At 45.2% G+C, this 21542-nt stretch overlaps 1 protein-coding gene across 1 annotated transcript; it reads left to right on the top strand.

Moving 5' to 3' along the window:
- Positions 1 to 1431: 1431 nt before the first annotated feature.
- Positions 1432 to 21158, top strand: gas2l1 (growth arrest-specific 2 like 1). Its single transcript, XM_037482949.2, has 5 exons — positions 1432 to 2934; positions 11047 to 11154; positions 14209 to 14305; positions 15039 to 15291; positions 16760 to 21158. The coding sequence occupies exons 1-5, from the start codon at positions 2230 to 2232 to the stop codon at positions 18822 to 18824; spliced, it is 3228 nt and encodes a 1075-aa protein (XP_037338846.2). The 5' UTR covers positions 1432 to 2229; the 3' UTR covers positions 18825 to 21158.
- Positions 21159 to 21542: the final 384 nt, after the last annotated feature.

The raw sequence follows: 21542 nt of genomic DNA, 5'->3' as shown, positions 1-21542 counted from the left end.
AACATTTTACATTTCGAAGAAAATCGTCGAAACTGGACGCCCAGGTAGTTGAGTCTTGATTTTAATAACTTTTGACCCCACGGTTGTCAAGATCAACCTGCCTGATTTTGAAATCGATCGGATTTAAACTCTTGGAGTTCGTTCGTTTGTAAATGCAAAAATTGAAGGAAAGTGCAAAAAATACAGAGAATCACTATAGCGCCCCCTAATGTTCAAATATTCTGAAAATATTTGGGGATATTCCAGGACTCAATGTGAACATGTCCTAAAGATTTGGTGAGGATCGACGTTAGAAAAAAAAAAGTTATAGGCCTTTCAATTTTCAGGACACACCTCTTACAAACTTCATTGGTCCATAACTTTAATGAAAAATTAGATATCAACATTCTTTCAATAACTTTTGATGGCATTGAGCCAATGATCATTTTGCCGAAGATTTCGTAAGAATCGGACCAAGCGTCTGGGAGGAGTTCGCAAAAACGTGTTTTTCACAAAATTCAAAATGGCGGAAAAAAACGCCAGGTGCATTTGCATATCATAATTGACTTTTTTGTAGAGCACATCCAAGAGCACCTGTGTGCAAAGGATCAAGTAAATCGGTAAAAGTAGGAAAAAATGTCCCCATAGGAATCGCTTATGGGGCGCTTTTTTTCATCCCCTAATAGCGCGACCCAAAGAATATATACATTTTTCCCACTTGCGTGCAAAAATTCAAGAGTTTTTGAACATGATGAAGTCCCCAAAAGTGCGATCGAAGTGGCAAAATAATAATAAGAATTCTTGCAATTTCAATAGGGCTTTCGCCCGACTTTCAGTTGGCTCATGCCCTAATAAAAAAAATTCATCCTGTGATTTTATTTTGAAGGGACTTTTTGTAATGCAGCGGAGTGTCGTTTTTTTGCCGGCTTGTCCGACCATGTCTTTAGTGAAGCGCGGCAATTAGAACGGGAAAAGATAAGACTGGCGCCGCAAAGAAAACCGCTAGCACCCCCCCCCCCCCCCCTCATTGACCAGACCAGTTTAGAACCATTGTCTTAGAAGATAGAAAGCAGATATTAAAAAACAAACAATAAAGCAGTGTGAACATGTGACATACACCACTCACATTTTCCAACATGGACACATAAGATCCCTTACCTTTGACCGCTGGACAACACTTTACACGCACTTAATGTCTCTCTCTAGCTCTCTTAATAATTCCCAATCTCAAGCTGTTCCAGGATTTACCCGCTCTATCCTCTCCAGATGGGACCCATCACATTCTTTACAAGACACACAACAGGTTTGGACAAGGTCCTTAAAAGTTAACTATGATCATTGATTAGATCATACTGGTAGAAGGGAGTTTCTTGCACTAGGCTGAGTTGGCATCATGTGATAATGAAATGAAGCTTTATTCACCTCTATCACTGTGGGCCATTTGGTAGAGACCACTGTAAGGGTGTGTTCACCAAAACGAATACATTCCTCCATTTATTCACAGACTAAAACCAGTGTGACTGAAATAAAATAAAAACAAATGAACGTTTAATACATGATGCCGTTGTGTTTTTGCAGTATGAACAGAACTTGCACGGGGCCCGGGTTCGGTGATCATGGGGTTAAGTTCTCCTCCTCGTTGATCCCTCATAATGGGATGTGCCACACGAGTCGCTCCGCTGGTCTAAGCCACAGCAGGTCACCGCATTCAGTGCAGGAGGCGGGCCTATGTGCAGGGAGCGGATGAGCTGCGGACTCGGTACCGTTCAGTGGTCGTGATTTGTTTTTGTTTTTAGTATCATCGAGGAGCAGCTGACTGACCGCCTCGGACGCACACGCACACGCACCAGGCATGGTGGCACGTGGATTCTTGCGGGCGAGGAGCCCCGCGGGACACCGAGTGGAATAACGCGTCGCGGGTGCGTATCGGCGTCCCGCACGGCCTCGCGCTCCTCCCCTCTGCGGGACCCGAGAGGCGATGCGCTCTTTGGACGGAACGGCCGGTTTCGCGCAGACATCCGGGAAACGCATCCACGCGCAACGGCTCGCCCTCGTCCCGGCATGCCTCTGACAACACAAAGCCTGCCAACGAGGAGCTCCCGTAAGAAAAGCGCACAGGCGAATCAGCATGGGAGCGTCAACGCGGTTATTTGGCTTCATTCCGCGGGCGGTGCTTTGCAGCGCAGTTGTGCAATGAGACAAACGGGAATCATCAAGTAGACTTCATCCAGAACCACACAACTCGACAATATGGCTGATCAGAGCAACATCCAGTCCGCCGCCTCTAAGAGTATTCGGCCTTTTAAATCCAGCGAGGAATACCTGTACGCCATGAAGGAGGACTTGGCCGAATGGCTGAACACCCTCTACGATCTGGATGTCACCGCGGACACCTTCGTGGACGGGCTGGGCACCGGCTGTGCCCTGTGTCGGCACGCCAACAACGTAAACCGCGCGGCGCACGACTTCCAGCTGGAGAACCCGGAGGCTGCTCGGTCCATGAAGATGCCGACCAAAGATGTCGTCTTCCAGTCCCGAAACGTCGTCTGCGGCTCGTTTGTGGCGCGGGATAACGTGTCCAATTTCATCAGCTGGTGCAGGCAGGAGCTCTGGATCAAGGACGTCCTCATGTTCGAGACCAACGACTTGGTGGAGAGATGCAACGAGAAGAACTTTGTTCTGTGTCTCCTTGAGGTCGCGCGGCGCGGGTCCAAGTTCGGCATGTTGGCCCCCATGTTGATCCAGCTGGAGGAGGAGATTGAGGAGGAGATCCGGGACCAGGAGAGCCTCCGGATCGATGAAGGGGAGCCGGCTGAGCAGAGCCCGCCCGGCAGGAGCTTCAGCCGAAAAGAGAGCATCCGCAGCGTGGAGGACGAAGAGGATGAGCCCGATCCAGAGCCGTTCATCTGGCCGCAGAAGAGAGTGTTATGTGACATGCGAAATCTGGATGAGTTGGTGAGTCCAATAGATGTAGACATTTAAAAAAGCCTAATCTTCTTTCTGTTAGTGATCAGATTATTAATGATCACGAATGAGCATTAGGCTCCATAAAACGAGACGCAGCATTCTGATTTATGCTCGTCATCGTCATGATGTAATGATCTTGCAGCTCAAATTTCACATAATTCAAGTCTCATGCGCATTCAAATAAAGATATACTGTCTCCCATGAGGTTTGATTGGAAGCGAATATGATCCAGTTGGTTTTGTGTGCATGGTCTAAACAATTTGAGGCAGCTCTATGAGACCATTCTCTCAATAAAAACACAGGAAGGTGTCAAAAGTCAAGCACAAACTCTGAAAATATCATTCCAGTGCTATAAAGAAGGCTGGCGCCGTGATGCGAGTGTGTGCATCTTGACTTTCACAGGCAGTGCTGTTGAATTCCCGGCCACCTGTAGGGCCACTGTGTGTTTTGCACACAAGAAAGGTCACAGGTCGACCCCTTGACATTTTACCTGCACACTCGTAGAGACGTCAGTTCCTTCTGCACGGTGCTGACGATGCTCTTCAGCATCTTTCGTCTAGCTTTGTCATCAGGAATAATCAATAAAAAATCCTTCAGCAGCTCCTTTATCAACACTTCAAAAATCAACCTGTATGCGGGCCTGGCCCGGCCCGAGGTCTTGTTCTGGTCATAAGATAACGAGCAGGCCGACTAGCAGAAGCATGTCCATGGGTTATGAGCAGGCGTTATTATGTTCATTTTGATGAAAAGAATGGTGGCACCAAATATGTGAGGGAGGAGGGGAGGCCGTCCCACTGCTGCTGGTCAGGCAGCCGAGCGGAGCGGCGCTCTGGTGTGACCTCCGCGGACAGAAATAGGAGAGCGTGTGGAGGAGGACGTCCAGACTGTCTGAGTTCACAAAACTGAGTGCTGAGGATTAAACAAGCGCACTGCTTTTTTCTTTTTTTTATTATGACAAAGAGATCACGCATGTCTCTCCCCGTCTGACATCCCCACGGACACATGGCTCAGCAGTCGGACACTGGCGGACATGACACATTTGATTTGACTTATTTGGGTGGAAGTGGCGTTTCCAGTCACCATGTGTCTGGTGAATACAATCTCCACCTCCCTGTCAACCTTGTGGAATGGCTCGCATGTGCACCGAACACAGAACAGTCCACATCGGCAACATGAGGCTAAAAAAAAAAAAAGAGAAACTGCACCGGTTCAGAGACGAGAGGCTGCGATGTTAAAATAGAACAAGAGCAGCGCCAAGGCGTCTTGTCGAATGGCTTCAGCATTTCTCTTTTTGAGGCCCAGATATCTCTTCATTTCTGCAGTTTGGTTGTTTTTCTACCTGAAAACAATCAACACTGAATCCCCATAATTCTTTAAACACGGTCATTTGATCAACATCTGCCAGACGCTCCGTTCTTGCTGCGAGGCTTCAGGCCTCTTCGTCCTCACAAGTTCATCCTGCAGAACGCTTTTCTTTTTAGTTCTATTTTACAAGAGATTAGCGTCTTGGTATTACTGGAAACATCATCTCCGGCAGACGTTAGTGTCTGACAGGAAGGGAGAGGAAGAAGCTCCACAGCTGTGACACCGGACTGTGTGTGTGTCTGCTGCCCCTCGGTCATGAGCGTCACCCAAGATGTATTGTGTTTCATTGGATGATTTGGCTTTTTTTTTGTTTTTATTATAATTTATTTGGATTGACCGATAATTTGTTTTGAAGACGATATACAATTTCTTCGTCTACTTCTGCCTTATCCAATTACATTGCCAACGAAATGTCATCAATTAATTACCAGGCCATGAGCACCAACAGAGACGTGCCGAGCAGCCTCAGATTGTTTTACAAATAGAAAGGCTACAAATGTGCATACAACATTTAGTTGTCATGTTGTCTTGACAAAAAAATGAACTTGTGTCTGTGAACTCGGAACAATTTAATTAAATGTGCGTCACAAAGCCCTAATCCAATTAAATCTCAAGCAGAAAATGTGGTCTGTGCAGCATAGTAATTTAACATGAATTTTGAGTAATTTAAGAGACATTTTCAACACAACAATAAAAGTGTAGTGATAATAGGATTACATGTCATTATTCTAATGAGTCTAGAGAAACAGTCGGCACAAAATGTATCACCATATATTAAAAATTATTAATTCTTCCCTTATTCCATCTACTTATGTAACAGCTCAGTGACTCTGTAAACATGTGACTCTTAAACTCAGGGTTGTTAATGCTGAGAAACAATTAATAATACTTCTCAACATTTAAAAATGACGGACTCTTTTCCAATGAAAGTAGCAGCTCCAAAGTTTGCGGAATCTAGCAAGAAAGTCCCGGAGTCCTTTCTGCAGGACTCCCGCCACAGCCAATCCACTAAAAATCACCATTACGGTCCTAAACCTATTCTCACGATGGTTAACAACGTACATAAGTAGTCGTTCATGGGAGATAACGCGCAGGCAGAGTGCTCGCAGGTACACAACCAGGTAGACATTATGTTACACTCTTGTGTCAGTTTATCTTAATTTTCTATCATTTGAATTCTGGATGGCTTTCAGGATGTAATGAGAACTTCAACAAACACCGAAAATGAAGAAGATGACCTGGACCAGCTTAAATGCACGCATTTGATGTGTCACACCAACGACCTTGTGGATACAATACCTGATTAGTATTCAGGAAGCTGAAGTCTATCGTAACAACTTTCATGTGAGCACTCACTGCCACTGTGTCTCTGTCCCCCGCATCATCAACAACGCGTGTCATTACTCACATCACTGTGGGACACTTTTTGACTAAAGATGAGGAAGTAACCGGTGCCTCATTTCCTTCTTCATAAATGGAGTCAGCGGCAAATGTTTCTTTTTCCCACACTTTTTTTTCTCAGTGGTATTGCACAGACAGCAGCTTCCTTGCATGGTATATGTACACATATACAGTATCTTTTGCATTAGGGGAATTTCTTTCATATTCCCAGGACATTGGGATTATGACAGTGGCTACAATTGCGTCTGTTTTTCCTCTATGTCGCAGGCAGACTTATGCAAAAAACACCTTTTTCTATATCGTCTTTCCATTAGCCTCTGGGCACATACAACGCTATGTGAAGTGACATATATGTGAACATTTGTTACACCCCTTAACGCCCCCTGTAATTGTTCTCAGGATGCATAGCCATCTAAACAACACAACATCTGGGCTTTCAAACAACAGGCCATCAGAGCTTCACTGCCTTCCTCCTTTCACAGCTTTCCTTCTTCCTGCTCAGTCATCTAAACTGGTTCATATCTCTTTTTACCCCAGGCTTCAACATTCAACCCTTGTTTAGTTCATGTATGTGCAAGCCCTCATTCCCATCCCCCACCCCGCCAGACACGATAAAGCGAGGAGCACAACAGTATGTCTTGTTGGTGGCATTGACGGGTGAAGGGAACAGACCTCGTTGACAGCGAGGAAATCAAAGGCCTGGCGTCTCAGTTAGACTTTGGATGGTGACACCAGCAGAACAATGGGGGGGGGGGGGGGGGGGGGGGAGTAATAAAGACATGAAATGTGTGTATCATGCTGACCGTTAACCTTAGGGTCCAATTCATGCATTCAGGGAATACAAAAAAGGAGACAACAGATAGTGTGCCTAGAGTGACTTCTTCCTGACTGGAATGGATGTTACTCTGGGAGGGAGAGTGGAGGAGAAAAGTAGGTCATTGTGCCTTGCATTGGGTCACACTCATACGCTCTGCTGAGAGAGTGGGGCATCCTTCAGTGTTTCTACCTTCTGGGGCCAATGGGTTCAGTATTTGAATTTTTTTTTTCTCAACCTCCAGACATTGCACAAAAAGCAATACAGACCACATTTCCCTCCTCCTCAGTATTCTCTATGCAGCTGTGTGTGTGTGTACGTAAGGAAACAGCTGACTCTGCTCTTTGCCTGCTATTTATCTTTATGGCTTTTGATGCTATCCCTGGATTGTTTGCATGATTATCACTTAATTGGGCATTTATCCCAACAGGCTTGTGTCTGTGTGAGAAGTCTGGTTATGTTCTGCACCTGCCTGCAGCCTCCTCGTACTGCTCTCAGGTGGAGGTGTCAGGATGACAAAACTTAACATATTCTCCCAGCATCCTGATTGGGCGTTTGTCATGTTGACAGGTAGACAGGTATTGAATGTTCCTGAAGTGTTTTCTTGAAGTCATGCGTGAGGCCTTCACTTGAGCCAGAATGATTACCTTTCTACCTGATCAAACACACATGACAGGTCATACATTTCAAAAGACATTGTGTTATTCTTGTAGTAACAGCTGGAATAGTTTGACGTTTTGTGTCATATGCCTATTTTACCTCTTGTTTGTGCATTATCAATATGCTGTAGATTATATATGGTGCATGCACCTGCATATATATTTTTTAACCTTTAGACAGAGCATATATATATATACACATATATAAGAAAATATTTTCACAAAATGTTGACTATTTCTCTTAATTTGTTGTTAGTGTGATATTATTCAGCTCATTCTCTCTGCAGAATGTTACTGGCATTAACTGACGGACCTTATTCTGAGGCTTTTATCCAATTTTGTTTTTCTGTCTCATCTCTGCTGGTCTGGTCTGGTTGAACCAGCAGTCTTTAGATACATGTTTGTTCAGAATCTCTCCAGATTGCCCCCTCAGGCTACAGGTCGGACATACTCAGCATTCATTTGGTCCTTCCTCAGGTCCCTGCTCCCACCAGGTTTCATAAAAAGATCATTTTATTCAATGGTTGTTCACAGAGGATTGGTTTATGCTGGCTGTCAGGACAGTGGTGTAATGGGAGGATAGAGTCGTACGTTTGCGTTTGCAGACTTAAGGAATGCTCACTGAGGGCGGTGAAGCAATACACCCTAAAGTACAAAAAAACCCAAGTAGGCGCCCGCAGGGTTTCGTTTTTCCTCCGTGCTTATCTGATGTTTAGGTTGTTTTATCTTGGGAAGTTTCCAGTCATGACAGCAGATCCTCAGGGTAACAGGATAAGCCAAGAGAAGAATCGCCCAACACAGTTTGCCACCTTTTAAGCTTTTTACCCTTGAGAAAGACAATGTATTCTGTCATAAACCTTCCAAACTACGGTTGTCTCTTAGGAAGTGAAATCCTGGAAACACCCCAGAGTAAATTCCCTTGGAGGGAGTTGTAATGATCACTTTTTATCTTTGAAGTTTGGGTGCAGTTATCCTCTGCATAACAATCATGAAAGGAGCCAGTTTCAGCAAGTCAACACACCTATGTTTGATGACTGCGCTAGAGCAAACTGTGTGGTTGTACGTTGAGTCATGAGGAGAACCGACTGCATTTAACTGTCTTAGCGTACATGGATATAATTTGGACCCTATTTTGTAAAACAAAACCAGAATAATATTATGTGTATTCAAGGAATAACAGCCTTTAACAGTCAGTAAATGGTATACTTTGCTATACCATTTTATGTTCAGCTATGCACTTTTAATGTAACATGTCAGTCCACATCTCAAATCAGTGAACAACATGAGGAATACAAGACAAGCATCTTACTGTATCTCCCCCTACCATTTCCTCTCTTCATCCCCAGGGTTTGCTCAGGCTCAAATAGCCTTTCAAATGCTGGCAGAGCAGGAAGGAATGGAATGAAGAGATTATTGAGCAGATAGTACATGATCCGAGCTCTAGATAATTTAAAGCAATATGAACTGTATATGTTGACACACCCAGCGGCTCAATCCCACGTCAAGGTCACACAGGTTTCCTCATCATGACCGTGTTTCTCTCTCTACTCAAAACATCTCTGCATTCCTATCTGAAGGTAAATACAGCAGAGTGCTGTGGATTGTTCAGTCGCTTTTCTTCCCCGTCACAAACGCCTGCAGCTCTTGCTGAGAGCGTCCCCCATGTGAGGAGCGTGCATCCATAATTCATCTTTCAGGGTTTTTTTCCCTTATTCCAGCTCCCCTTCCGCATGTTTCCTGCGTGACCTTGTCCCCCTCCCCCCCCCTTCCACCTCATTCCGATGTGTGTGTTAAACCTGGTCTTGCCACAGTGAAGACATATGAAGTGCAAACATTTCACGTCAGACTCCACAGAGTACATTTTTCTAATGCCAGGACTGCTATTAATTAGGTTGTTATTAAAACCCATCATGATTCATATGAGACACAATGTTTGAGTCATTCACCTTCCCTCTGGAGAAAAATGCATGACCTCAGCTGAACAGCTCTGGGGAGGTTTTGGGAGCGAGAGAAAGGCATTACTATTGCAAGAATAAAAAAATAAAAAAACCCACTACAGTTTAAAAGGATAGCGTAAGGCAATGTGTGTGTCTGTTGCCATAGCGATCTTTCCAGTGACTCGCCGGGGTTTTTTCCAAACTGGGCTCGTCCGCCCACAGACAGAATGAAGGACGGAGCGGTGAGAAAAAAAAGGGAACAAGCTGATGTAGAAATGTAAGCAAAACAAACAAAGCAAAGATAAATATAGGGCTGGTCAGCGAGTGCATGGGCTAAGAATAAAGTCTCAGACAACAAGCCAGATGAGAGAGAAAAGACAGAAGCAGGTGAGGTGAGGAGGGGGGGGGGGGGGGGGCGGCAGAGAGGCTGGTTAGGTGCTGAGGCTTACCGCTGATCCCACCCCTTTTCATCAGCAACGGGAATAATAATAATAATAAGCTGCTTCCATAATCTACCCAATACACCATAACATAGGTGTTCACAAACAACACCCTGCATCCCATCAGCCCTGCACACATCATGAAAGCACCTAAACACTTACAATAAAATACTCTGCTCTTGGTAATGGCTGCCCCTACACACACGCAATCACACAGCAGTTATTCCTCCTCTCTCCACTGTGCCACTTTACTTTCACTCCCTCCTTTTCAACAAGTGCGCGAGCGCCTTTGTCTGAGAAAGACGCCAGCAAAAACATCAAAGTTGTCCAATCCTGCGAGAGGCGAGGCCTGTGCAACAAAGATGTGGCTCCACCCTGTAGTCATGTCGGTGCCTAATAATTTCCCCCAACCACAGCAAAGGCACCGGCCTCGACTCCCTCCATTCAGAACCCAGCTGGCAGCACAGGCCTGCTGACATCATCACCACCACCAGTCTGGTTTCTGAGCTCTTTTCTCTTCACTGTTCCCGAAACGACAGCCAGAAACGATGTCACTTAACAGCCCGGAGAGGCAGAGAAAGAGCTTTCATTAGCACGTCCGCACATGTATTTCTGTGCTTTTGTGACACTTTGCGGCAAAGTCATTTACCAAACCGCTGTGGAGGGACGAGATGAGGCCGGGCGCTTTAATGTGGTGGGAGAGCGGGGCGGGGAAGCCTAACACCTCGTGGGTGCTGGAATAAAAAGTTGGCAGGATGCTCAACACCCCCACACAGTCATTTCAATCCGGAGAGACTTGTTGAAGTTTGAACACTGCTTTAATATAACATGCATTAATATTGATATTGCAATGTGTTTGGGGCTTGGACTCCATCCTGCCGTAGGATAGACCAGGGGCCGGGATGCTGAGCCGAGCTATATCCCCCCCTTCGGGAGTCCAGACACTGGTGATGGTGGTAGAGAATAAGTTGCTCCAATTTCCTGATGTGCCAGTTACTGCTGTAGATTGGAGGTGTCAGGGGTGGTGGCGGGTCACCTTTGGTGCGCGCTGAAATGACAACTGACAGCAGAGAGAGAGAACAGTCTTTTAACGTTTTACCAGCACTGATGCAATTGGTTTACGGTAACATCACCCACATCTGGTTGGCTGGTACTACCTGACCCCACCCCTAATCAGCTGGCCGTGTGCCCCCATGGAGAGAGGAAGCCTACCGGGAATGGCAACGCCTGTCCAGTCTTCCTGACTGAATTTTCGCCTAAGCTTCATTTCTCACCCCATGAACCGAAATCGTTGTGTTGTTGACACATAGTGCCCACAATCCAGCGGCGCTTTGGCCACTGTTGCAGACGTACGTGACTCAAGATGACCTCACGTACGGATCTGACCTGACGAACAGTAAAGGGTCCGCTGCCACGTGCCTCTCGGATGTGTGTCACGATCGTCCACTGTGAATGTTTAACGGCTTTTGTTTTGTTCTCCTCAGGTGCGTGAGATTCTGGGCCGGTGTTCCTGTCCAGCTCAGTTTCCCATGGTCAAGGTGTCGGAGGGGAAGTACAAAGTGGGAGATTCCAGTGCGTTGATCTTCATAAGGGTAGGCTCTCACCTCCATCCCCCCAATGATATGTCGCTTTGAGCCAACAGGCGGGACTTTGATTTCACTTTTTGTGTTTTTAGATTAGGATACAGAGAGGAAAATAATAGCTTTGTTTAGTCACTTTGGCCCACTGCACAGAAGCCTGCGAGGCCCTGCAGTAGTTGCATGGAACCACACGGTGTTGGCATATGGCGTCACGTGTTGTTTCAAGGAGAGCAAGCTTATGCAGCAACAGATAAACCCCTCAGCTGCCTGGTTGTGTGTCAAAGACCAGAGAATTGTTCGCTGTATATAACAGCATTGTGACTCCTGTCTCTCATGGGAGTGTTTAGAAAGTGGTCCACTCCCCGGACTGTACTTTTCCCCACTGAGACATAATTAGAGCTTTAGGTCACTTCCTGGGTTGGCCCTTATCTTGACTGTAGCTTGTTTCTACTGGACTGTTTGTCTCCGTTTCAGTTGTAGAGCTGCCACCCAACCCGCTTCAGGCCTCACGGGACTAGGCAGGAGGTTTGGTTTGTACAGGGGATCGATTTGGTCCCGCCCAGATTAATATGACTTAACGGCTCGTAGTCCTATCATATGTCTTAAAGGTCAATAACACGTCACTAGGTAGTCTATAGTAATGTTTGGCACATGCGTCTCTATCTGGGAAATAGTATTTTCTATATTATTACTACATTGTGTCGTGTGTAGTAAATCCAGTTGGATTAACTGTAAGGAACTGTTGTATTCTTTTAAGGTTCAGTATTGCGTTTCACTTTAAAAAAATGCAAGACACTCCCCATCGTAATTTATATTTTATTTATATTTTCTTTAGGCTTTTTAATGACAAACATTTTAAGATAAAAATAGCACATATCAATGGAATAATCTTTTTTGACAGAAGCCACCAATGCACACATCAGCCCTGGCAAAAATAAAATCAATAAAATTCCAGCCACTCTCTATTTCTGATCTAACATTTTGCTTTTTTTAAATGAAGCACCCTAAATTGTGTGTCCGTCATAAATTAAGTCCTAAACAAGGAACAGGACTGGTCCTATGCATTTAGATTACATTTCATTATGAGCAATCAGACACACTAAATGTCACGGTTTGGGTCTCTTTCCTGTTTTATTTTGTAGTTTCATGTCTCTTGTGTCCTTGGGTTAGCTTCACTTCCTGCCTTGTCCTGTGATTGCCTGATTGTTTCCACCTGTGTCCAATCACCTGCACCTCCCTTGTGTATTTAAGCCCTGTGTGCCTGTTGTCCCCTGTCGCGTCATTGTTGAGTTTTACCCGTTGTTGGAGCATGTCTCGGTTTTGTGTTAGAATCAAGAGCACCAGTTTGAAAACTCTGCGTTTGAGTCCTCCCTGCAATCCGCACCAGCAGCCTCCTGACACTAAAGGCATCATTAGAGGCTGCTAAATTAATCCTGTGAGACGAGGCTCTTGTGATGGAGACCTCCCTCCCTTCAGCAAAATGAAAAATACATAACCTCACCTCCCTTCTTATAAATTTCTAACATGCCTAAGAGTGAGCTGTTTGATCAATTGACGCCCATGTTTACCTGTTGGAGCAGACATTTTAATTGGATAGACGTGTTTAAATGTGAGTGTTTGCAGCGTGTGTGTGTCTGAGCCATGTCAGATTAGCTCTCATCACTCTGTCTCCCCCCTTTCCTGATCCTTAACTGCGGAGGACTGTGATCACACACAAGCTCGCGCAGCTACAAGTGCGGCCAACACACGGCCCTTGTTCTTCTGAGGGGAGGAAACGGCCAGTCGGTTTAAAAGCCACTAAACCCCTTTTCAGCATCCAACGCTTTGACAAGGATCTCGGGTTGAACGAGGAGATGAGGCGGCCCGAAGCTAGCGGGCGAACGCCCTCTAACTTAAGAGGACGTCTTTGTCCCCTGGGAGGCCGTCCCCCAGAGGGAGGAGATGCCTTCATTCGGCTGAAGTGAACCATGTCCTTAATTTTTTAGCACACCAGCTAGATTTAAGAAGGAATTGGTTCATCACGCCCACCAAGCTATCATTTCACAGCAACAACTTGATATAAGCAAGAGTTAGTTGGGTTTAGCAAAACTTTGTCTGCCGTGTCTCTAAAAGTTGTAATATAAAGCAAGCAGTTTATACTGTCAGATCAGATAGAGATAAGCTGTTTGACGGATTTGAACAGGCTTGTCTTGGATTGTCAGGGATTGTATTATAAAGAACCTGGGCTCAGATGACGCGCTGTGCCGTGTGTGTGATTTGGTAGAAATAAACTTGCGTGATCCGGCACTGTGGTTTTGCCTCCCTGCCCTCGGAGATCCGGGTGCAACCTTCTAAACATGTGGTCGGTAGATTGCGCGCACATCCGGCGAATTGCATAGCTTCAGTAAAGGCGGCTTCTGCCTTGAGGGTCTTCGGTGTAATATTTTGAACGTGTGTGTTCCAAACAGCAGAGGAGAGTGAGATGTAACATATTCAACCAACTCTTCTTTGTTATGAGCATCCAGGCCCCCCTCCGTCCTCTCTGCTCCCCTCCACGGCAACTGTAGTCTGAGCTGAGGAGCAGAGAGGACAACAGGGGTGAGTTAACATGCTAACTCACGCTGCTCCCCTCTGAAAACATGGGCAATCCAGCTGAGAGGCATGAGATAGGCCCAAATAAGGGGGGGGGGTGTCTCTCACAGCACTTTGGTCTCCTTCTTACACTACCGTACTCTGCTTAATTGCCAGTTGGCATGGAAATGAACTGCCCTCATAATGGCAGCAGCTGGGGGTGATGTGGGAGAAAGTGTTGGGGGGGGGTGGGAGAGGCACAGGCAGGGGTGCTTCTAGTTGTTACATAACATTGAAGAGCGGTCAGCCTTCAGCGAGCTGCCCCACTTGTGGAATTTGCATATCTATTGACTTGTGCAGTGTGTGTGGGAGTGCACTTTGTCAAAGGGTTCAGCCGTTTTATTTGTGCATGAATGTGTATGTTACTCTCTGTTCATCTATTGAAGCCTTTTCTTCCCTCTCTCTCTCTCTCTCTCTCTCTCTCTCTCTCTCTCTCTCTCTCTCTCTCTGCCTCAGGTCCTTCGAACTCATGTGATGGTGCGTGTTGGAGGGGGCTGGGACACATTAGAGCACTATTTGGACAAGCATGACCCGTGTCGCTGTGCTGCTTTTGGTAAGGTCACTTCTTGGTGCCCATCGGCCCCTCGCAAAAGAGCTTAATTGTTTTCTGTGCACCAAATAATTCAAATCGGATGTGCTATGTTCAGGGCAGCAGCAGACTCTGTGAGGGTCAGCAATGTGGAGGAATGGCGTTTGTCAGACAGTCCTAATAGATACAAAAAAGTACAATAAGTACTGTTTTTATTATGTGTTTATTATAACATATTTGACAGTGTTTAATTGGTTCATGCTGAAACCTGATCAACAATTACTTCCAGACTGAAAATGTAGGCAGGCAAAATTGTGCAAGTTGGTAATGGAAAATGTGAACTCACCTGATCCCAAAAACCATGCGTGCAGCAACTCATCTCAACACAAATACTTTTTTTGTTTATTGTAAACCCAAACCATTCAGTCAAGTGATGACGCCGAGCGTTTGGCCTGGACAGCTGAAACCACGCATCACAGATCAAAGAGTATTAAGTGATAACAGACTTATGCCTTTTTTGTTCTACAAATGCTCTCCTTAAATGGTGGCATATTCATAAACTCTGTGGTCGGATACTCTTTCTATCTGTGGCTTGGGGAAGCATACCAGTAACTGCTGTTACTGAAGAGCTTGATGACATGATGTGGTTAACTATGACATGTATGATATGAATCTATTTCTGGTCATCGTGCAGGCATTTGACAATAATGTTTATTTAAGTCCATCTTCAACACTTGTTATCAATCTTTCTCCATAGCCCACCGCTACCACCAGGCTAAATCTAGTGGCCAGGGAGGCCAGAGCAAGTCCTCAAGTGCCCACTCGTCCCGCTCCACCAGCCCAGGTCCCCACTGGCGAAACGATGGCATCGCACCGTACAAACCCCCCGACAGGCCCGGCCGCTCTCACAACCCGTCCGTCCCCAATGAGCTGGACTCTGGTGCAGCTCGTCCTCTACTCCCACGGCCGCCGCGAGACCGCTCAGAACCCCGCCACTTCAATCCTCTCAGGTGAGTGTGTGCGGATAAGTATGTTTTCTGGATAAAAAAATTAATCCCACACAATTAGCTTGGCAGGTCACGCTCACTATGCTTGTTCTTATGTGCCCTCAGATGAACAGACTTACAAAAGGACACACACACACAAACACACACACACACAGCTAGGGAAATGTGCACAACAAATCCACATGCCAGGCAGCCACAGATTAGGTCAGAGCAGATTTATCTAATCTCAGGTGACATTGCCCTGATTAACCCGTTTCACGTTGCCATTTTGCAGCTTTTCCAAGTAATAACAACATGGAAAACAAACATATTTACTCAGCTCTCCTTTTCCTTACTTATTCATATTACATCCAGTAATTAGACTGTTGATGGCAATGGTTATTGTGAGCTTTTCTTTTCTGGCCATAGAGAACAAATCATCTGAAATATTATGAAGCCAGTGACAAATGAAAGCACAAATCCTTCTGCTTCAGACGTAGCGGCCACGCAGGTGAATCACAGCCAGAGTAGTGACAGGCTAAGACCACTTATGTAGGGTTTCATTTGCAATTTACATTTTCTTTCTGGGGGATGTAAAGACAAAAAACTCTGCTTAAAATCTTCATGATCAAGTCAAAAGGTTTAGTTGGTCACATACCTTCCTTATACGCCGGAGAGCAGGCGCCATTGTTTAACACAATTTGGCGCTCAAGGGTGGTTTCCTTGGGCTTGGAGCCAAAGCGTGGCTCATTTCTGTGTTGAGCGACGGCTCAGACCAGAAGTCGAGGCAACGGCTCATTCTATTAACCCTGCGGGGGTGGAGCATCCTGTTTCAAGTGCGCCACACTAGATGAGGACTAATCTGACAACTATCCCCAGACGACTGTTTACAGCTAACTAGGGAAGTAGGTCAACAGGTGGGCTCCATGCAGGCAGGCCAGCACGCCCCAATATATACAAATCTAATTTCTGTGGATAACTTTTGTCTAGCGTAATCAACATTACTCTAAATTTAAGTATGTACAACCTCACTACCAACTTTTGAATCACAGGACGTTAACATGTTGACATTCACAAATTCACCCACAGGTCTTTTAATGAACGGACTGCGGGCCGCGTTGTAGTAAAGACTTTTTAATGCTTTTTAGTTACAACAGAAATATAGTTTGGGTAAAACCGCAATGATCTACTAGGATAAGTGGAGAAACAGACCAAATGTTGTATTATTCTCTGCATTCATAGGATTATTTATGCAATTAAACCTTACATTTTCATAGTCAAACCAATAACCCTGTCCAACTTACAATACACACTTTGACCATTGCTCATTAAATAAATCTGCATTTGTTCTTCCTGTACATAATACTTGGTTATAGAATTAAACGTAATGGTCACAGGGGGTCTGGTTGAAAAAGTGCTATGTGTTGGGTTAGAAAATCTTGATGTTGGTGAAATTATTACAAATAAACAATATTCTGTTTCTTCTCTACAGGAATAAGGAGACAAAATTGCCAGTGACAAGACGTCTGTCTGGAGACAGTGATTCCTCAACAGCCTCCTCTAAGGGAGGAGGAGGAGGTGGAGGAGGGGGAGGACGGTTCTCTCTGGGTGGGGCCCCGCGGCGCTCTGGTGACGAGGTAGTCCTATTTGTCAATCGCAAGGAAGGGAAGCATGTGATCGAGAGACCTGGAGCTGGTGATCAGACCCCATCCATGCGTCCCTCACCGCCCCGGGCACGCAGCCAATCACGGGAACGCACTGCGTTGGCTCCGATGCTCAAACCAAACCCACCACAAGGATCCACCGACGGATCGCGACCTTCCCGCACAGAAAGGGGGCGATCCCTCGGAAACGAGGGCCTGAGGCGGCTCCACGCTCCGCGTTCCCACAGCCAGAGCAAGTTGACTTCCCGTACTCGGCCCAGTGATGCCAGCCCGGGACCCCCTTCCGGCTGCAGAGACCCTCAGCACCCACCATCCGACAGACTGGAGGAACTTCGAGCCAAACAATTTCCATCCTCTCACAGGATAAGTGGTGGGTTCACCAAGAGGCAGTCGTCCTCGTGCTCCAACTCACCCGTTAAAGGGGTCCAGAACATCAACAGCAGCCCCAGCAAGAAGATCATAACTACTCCAAAACCTCCCGCCCCTCGCTCACCCTCCATAGGAAAAGGCAGACTTCTGCCCCCGGTCACCTCGGGAGGTCGACGTTCACCTCACTCAACTCCTCGCAACTCTCACCATCAAGCTGCCCGCTCCCCTCGGACATCCCAGGGCTCCTACGGGGGCCCTCGCCCGGCAGAGCGAGGGCCCCATAGGAGCTGGTCTGGCTTGGAGCGCCAGCTGCCCGAAGAGGAAGGACTGGGCCTCAGCTTCCAGATGCTACCAACCCTGGACCCCCAGAGGGAGCAGGACCTCTATCGCAGCTTTGAGGCTGAGTTTCTAGCAAATACACAGCAGTCTACAGGAGGCTCTCTTAGACCCACGGGAGTAACGCTGCACAGAGCTGTGGTGCATTCAGTGTCACCACCCATTGATCCCAATGTCACTGACTCTGCCTATTCCTCCTCCAACTCCTCCTCCTCATCCCTCAATGTGGGGGCAAAGATCGGAACTCTGCCTGACCTCAGGGAATCAAAGAGAACTAATCCCCGCCCCTTTCCATCCGAGGACCCCTTAACTTTACTTTATGGGCATCATTTTGGAAGTTCACATAACTTTGGTCAAGGAGAGCCTGGGCACTGGAGGGATCGTGGAGGGGGTCTCAAAAAGCTGCCGCCAATCTCTAGCTCCATCGAGGAGAAGGCTCCGCCATCTTCCCTGCCCAGTCTTGGTGAACCAGACAGATTTATGAATCAGGTCCCCAGCCGCCCTGACTGTAGGAATATGAATGGGGACCATGGAGGTTGTCCTCCCACAGCTGAGCAGAGTCAGCTTGGCTGGGGCACAGTGCCAGAAGGAGACGTTCCTCTGGAGAATCACCAGCCGAACTTACCTTACGACTTAGAAAATGGGGATGGCAGTGATGACCTCCCGCCACCAGAGGCATGTCCGTCACCTGTGCACCTCCCCCCTTCCGAGGACTGCTCCTTCCAGGATTCTTCCAGTGAAAACTCTTCCATGTGCTTCAGCCTGAGTGAATCACGCTCCGAGTCCCCCCCACCGTCTTCACCCGTGGCCAACGGGGACAACAATGTAGAAGGGCTTCAGATGAAGAAAGAGCACAGGAAAGCAGACGGTGCAGACCCAATGTCAAAGCACAAACTGGGAGGCAGAATGAGGCCTCGCACTGACAACAGGCCAGAAAACAGCCCCTCGCGTATCCCCACCCCGGTCAGCTACAGAGACCTGCAGGCTCTCGACAAATTTTCCCCGAGCCACACGCCGCCGCTGTCTCCGCAGAGCTCGCGCTCTGCTGGTCGACCGGCCACATGCAAGAGCCTGCACCAGGCATTTGCAGATATGATCCATCCTCAACCGCGATGCCCAGCCATAGGCAACAAGGATTGCTCCTACCCTGGACAGTCGGGGAGCCTGGACACTGAAGCTTGGATGTAGCACAGATAAAATAGGGACTTGTCATGAACTTTGACTACTGTGTAAAAAAAAAAGACTTAAGATTGGGCAATGGAGTTTTTTCATTGCATGTCTAACGCTTTCTTTTTCACTTAGTTTCTCCCATTAAAAACTGCAGTGGGTTCACATTGCTTTTATGTTGCACTCAAGCCAAATCATTTATTACCAAAGGAATGGTTTTTAATATTACTTTTACTCTTATTTTAATGTGCATGGGGGTGTTTTTGCTAATCATGAGGTGTTTGTCTTTTTGTAAAGACACCCATGAAATGCTCATGGTTGATACAGAGAGATAAAGAGAGAACATATGTGCTGCCATGTGCTCTGCCGAGGGGCATGATGAAGTGCCAGGGATTTAAAGCTGCAACTCAACAAACATTGTTAACACTAAACCTTTAGTCACATGGAGTAGCTCCCTCTTGTGGTTGGCCACTGTATCTCTGCTTGCCTTGATAGTCAAAATACTGGTGTACTGACCATGAATTACCATATATATCAGTCTCTCCACATTAGTGGTCTTCACATATGACTCTATATACTTCAATTTTCAATATACTAATAGGTAACATAGATAAAGGTACCCCCATCATTCCTCAGAACACTACATGTACCACCAAATCTCTGTACAGTTTGTACAGTCTGCTGTTATTAATGTATGATGTCACTGTTTCACAATCTCCAATGTTTTTAAATGCTTAATGTTCTAAAGGGTTTCAAGATTATGTTTGATGCAGTAAAATGTTTTAAATTCTTTTCTTTTTAAGTGGATTAAGTTAAGTGAAGGATGTGTTACTTAGCGTCAATGCCACTGAAACAGAAATGTTGGGCGCTTCTGCTCTACTAAACTATACTCTGGAATACAATGCTTCATATATACAGAAGTCAAAGGTTGAGCAGAATGAATGTGTTAATACATATTGATTTACTCACTAATATATGTGGGTATTCTCTATATAAAAAGGCATTGAATATACAGTTTAATGTACATTTTCACTGTAATCAGTTTTGGGCTGCCTTAGCTATGCAACGTTGGTGTTGGAAATGCCTTGACAATTCCCTTTGCCTTAAAATGTGGCAGGTTAGTTTTTGAATGTTTTTGCTCAATGTTATTGAGATCTATTCAATAACATTACATTGACATCCTTCACTGTTTATGCTATTGGAAATTTTGAGTGTGAATGCGGAAATGAGTAATGGACATTGCCAATTTTAAATCATACATTATACTTAATCTAGGTGTACAATTCATTTTCGAATTTGTGCAACATCGCATGAATAATCTATACCATTACTGGATATGAATATTCTCTTTGCACATTTGTCAAGGCCAGATCCCGGCTCAAGTCCGCGTGGACAGGTGTGGATTCTGTAAAATATGTTTGAAAGTTCATGGCCATTTGTTGTGGATGTGCTACTTGGTGGTTTTGAGAAAGGCAACATTTTTGGATCATTTTGTAGGGCATTGACAAATTAAATGGGCTGGAAAAAAAGAATGTGCATATGTGTGTGAATACAGTATGAGAATATGTACAGAGTTGGAGTGAAGAGGGGACTGATGTGGGTCTAATTTATTTATTTAAGAAATTAAGTCGCATCGGACTGAATTTACATCTGTCTTCCAATAATATAAATGAGCTGATTGTGTTTAGCGCAACAGGCCAGAAACAAATATCATGCATTTAAACATGTTTTCCTCAACAGTAAACTGTAAAGAGACACAACCTGTTAGAAATGTTGCTACTGTAAAATCTGGTATTAAACAGACAAACTGAACATTTAATGTTTTACGATACAGAGCATACGTTGGTTATGTGATTTAATGCAGACTCCTCAATGAAATAACTTAGGATGTACTCGTTTTGTAAGAGCTACTTGTGTAGCTTGTTATCACTTTCACCTCTAAAAACAGATCTTTACATGTATTGTAATTATTTTCAATTAAATATTGGGTTTGGCTTATTTGAAGACATTTGCATTTTATTTTGAAAAAATTGGTATCGCCTGGTTATGTAAACTGTTGCTACATTCAAGCATTTGGTTATCAATCACATGATTTTCCTAATAATCTGCTCTTTGTCTTGGATGACTCTCTCTCTCTCTATTCCTAATCAGTGGAATCTGAATGTTCATGATTTTACATTTTCTTGTTTGCTCATTTTACTTGACTAAAACTTCCGTTAAATGTACAGATTGCTTGAGATCGTGGAATTTGTTTGTATGAAATAGCAATACTGCAACATTTAACTTGAAAAAAGTTGAAATGGCTTGCAAATTGTTCCTGTAATAAATATCTTCCTCTGAAGTTTATGAAACATCTCTGAAATTGTGTAGGGTTTGTGTGAGAAAGACATGCACGTTTATGATGAAATGATTATAATGCATGCACAATGCAATTTACTAATTATAGTAAAGTATAATTTATAGTAGTATAGTATATAATATTTTGTGTGTAATCACCCCATTTATTCCACTAACTAACATCTGATGATGTGCAGATTTTGCAGTCTAAAGTAACTAAATGTAATACAATTTGAATGCTCTACTCAAAGCTTTAGGAATTTGTGTTAAATGGAAAAACTGACGATTCCCAATGATCCACAATTTTTTGAAAGATGTACCACAATACATCGTATTAAAGTTAAAGTGTGCTCTTGGAGAGTTGCTGATTCAACTTTATGGTCATTCTTGCTGCAGTTTGTG

The sequence above is a fragment of the Pungitius pungitius genome, chromosome 5 (genome assembly GCF_949316345.1).
Source record: "Pungitius pungitius chromosome 5, fPunPun2.1, whole genome shotgun sequence".
NCBI lineage: Eukaryota > Metazoa > Chordata > Actinopteri > Perciformes > Gasterosteidae > Pungitius > Pungitius pungitius.
Note: the sequence above shows the minus strand (reverse complement) of the source record. Positions and strands in the feature narration are given on the sequence as shown.

Excerpts from the sequence above, each read along its gene's own strand:
- gas2l1 (XM_037482949.2), top strand. The coding sequence starts at position 2,230 with ATGGCTGATCAGAGCAACATCCAGTCCGCCGCCTCTAAGAGTATTCGG. Across the intron at positions 2,935-11,046 it reads TGCGAAATCTGGATGAGTTG|GTGCGTGAGATTCTGGGCCG; the intron begins GTGAGTCCAATA and ends TGTTCTCCTCAG. Across the intron at positions 15,292-16,759 it reads CGCCACTTCAATCCTCTCAG|GAATAAGGAGACAAAATTGC; the intron begins GTGAGTGTGTGC and ends TCTTCTCTACAG.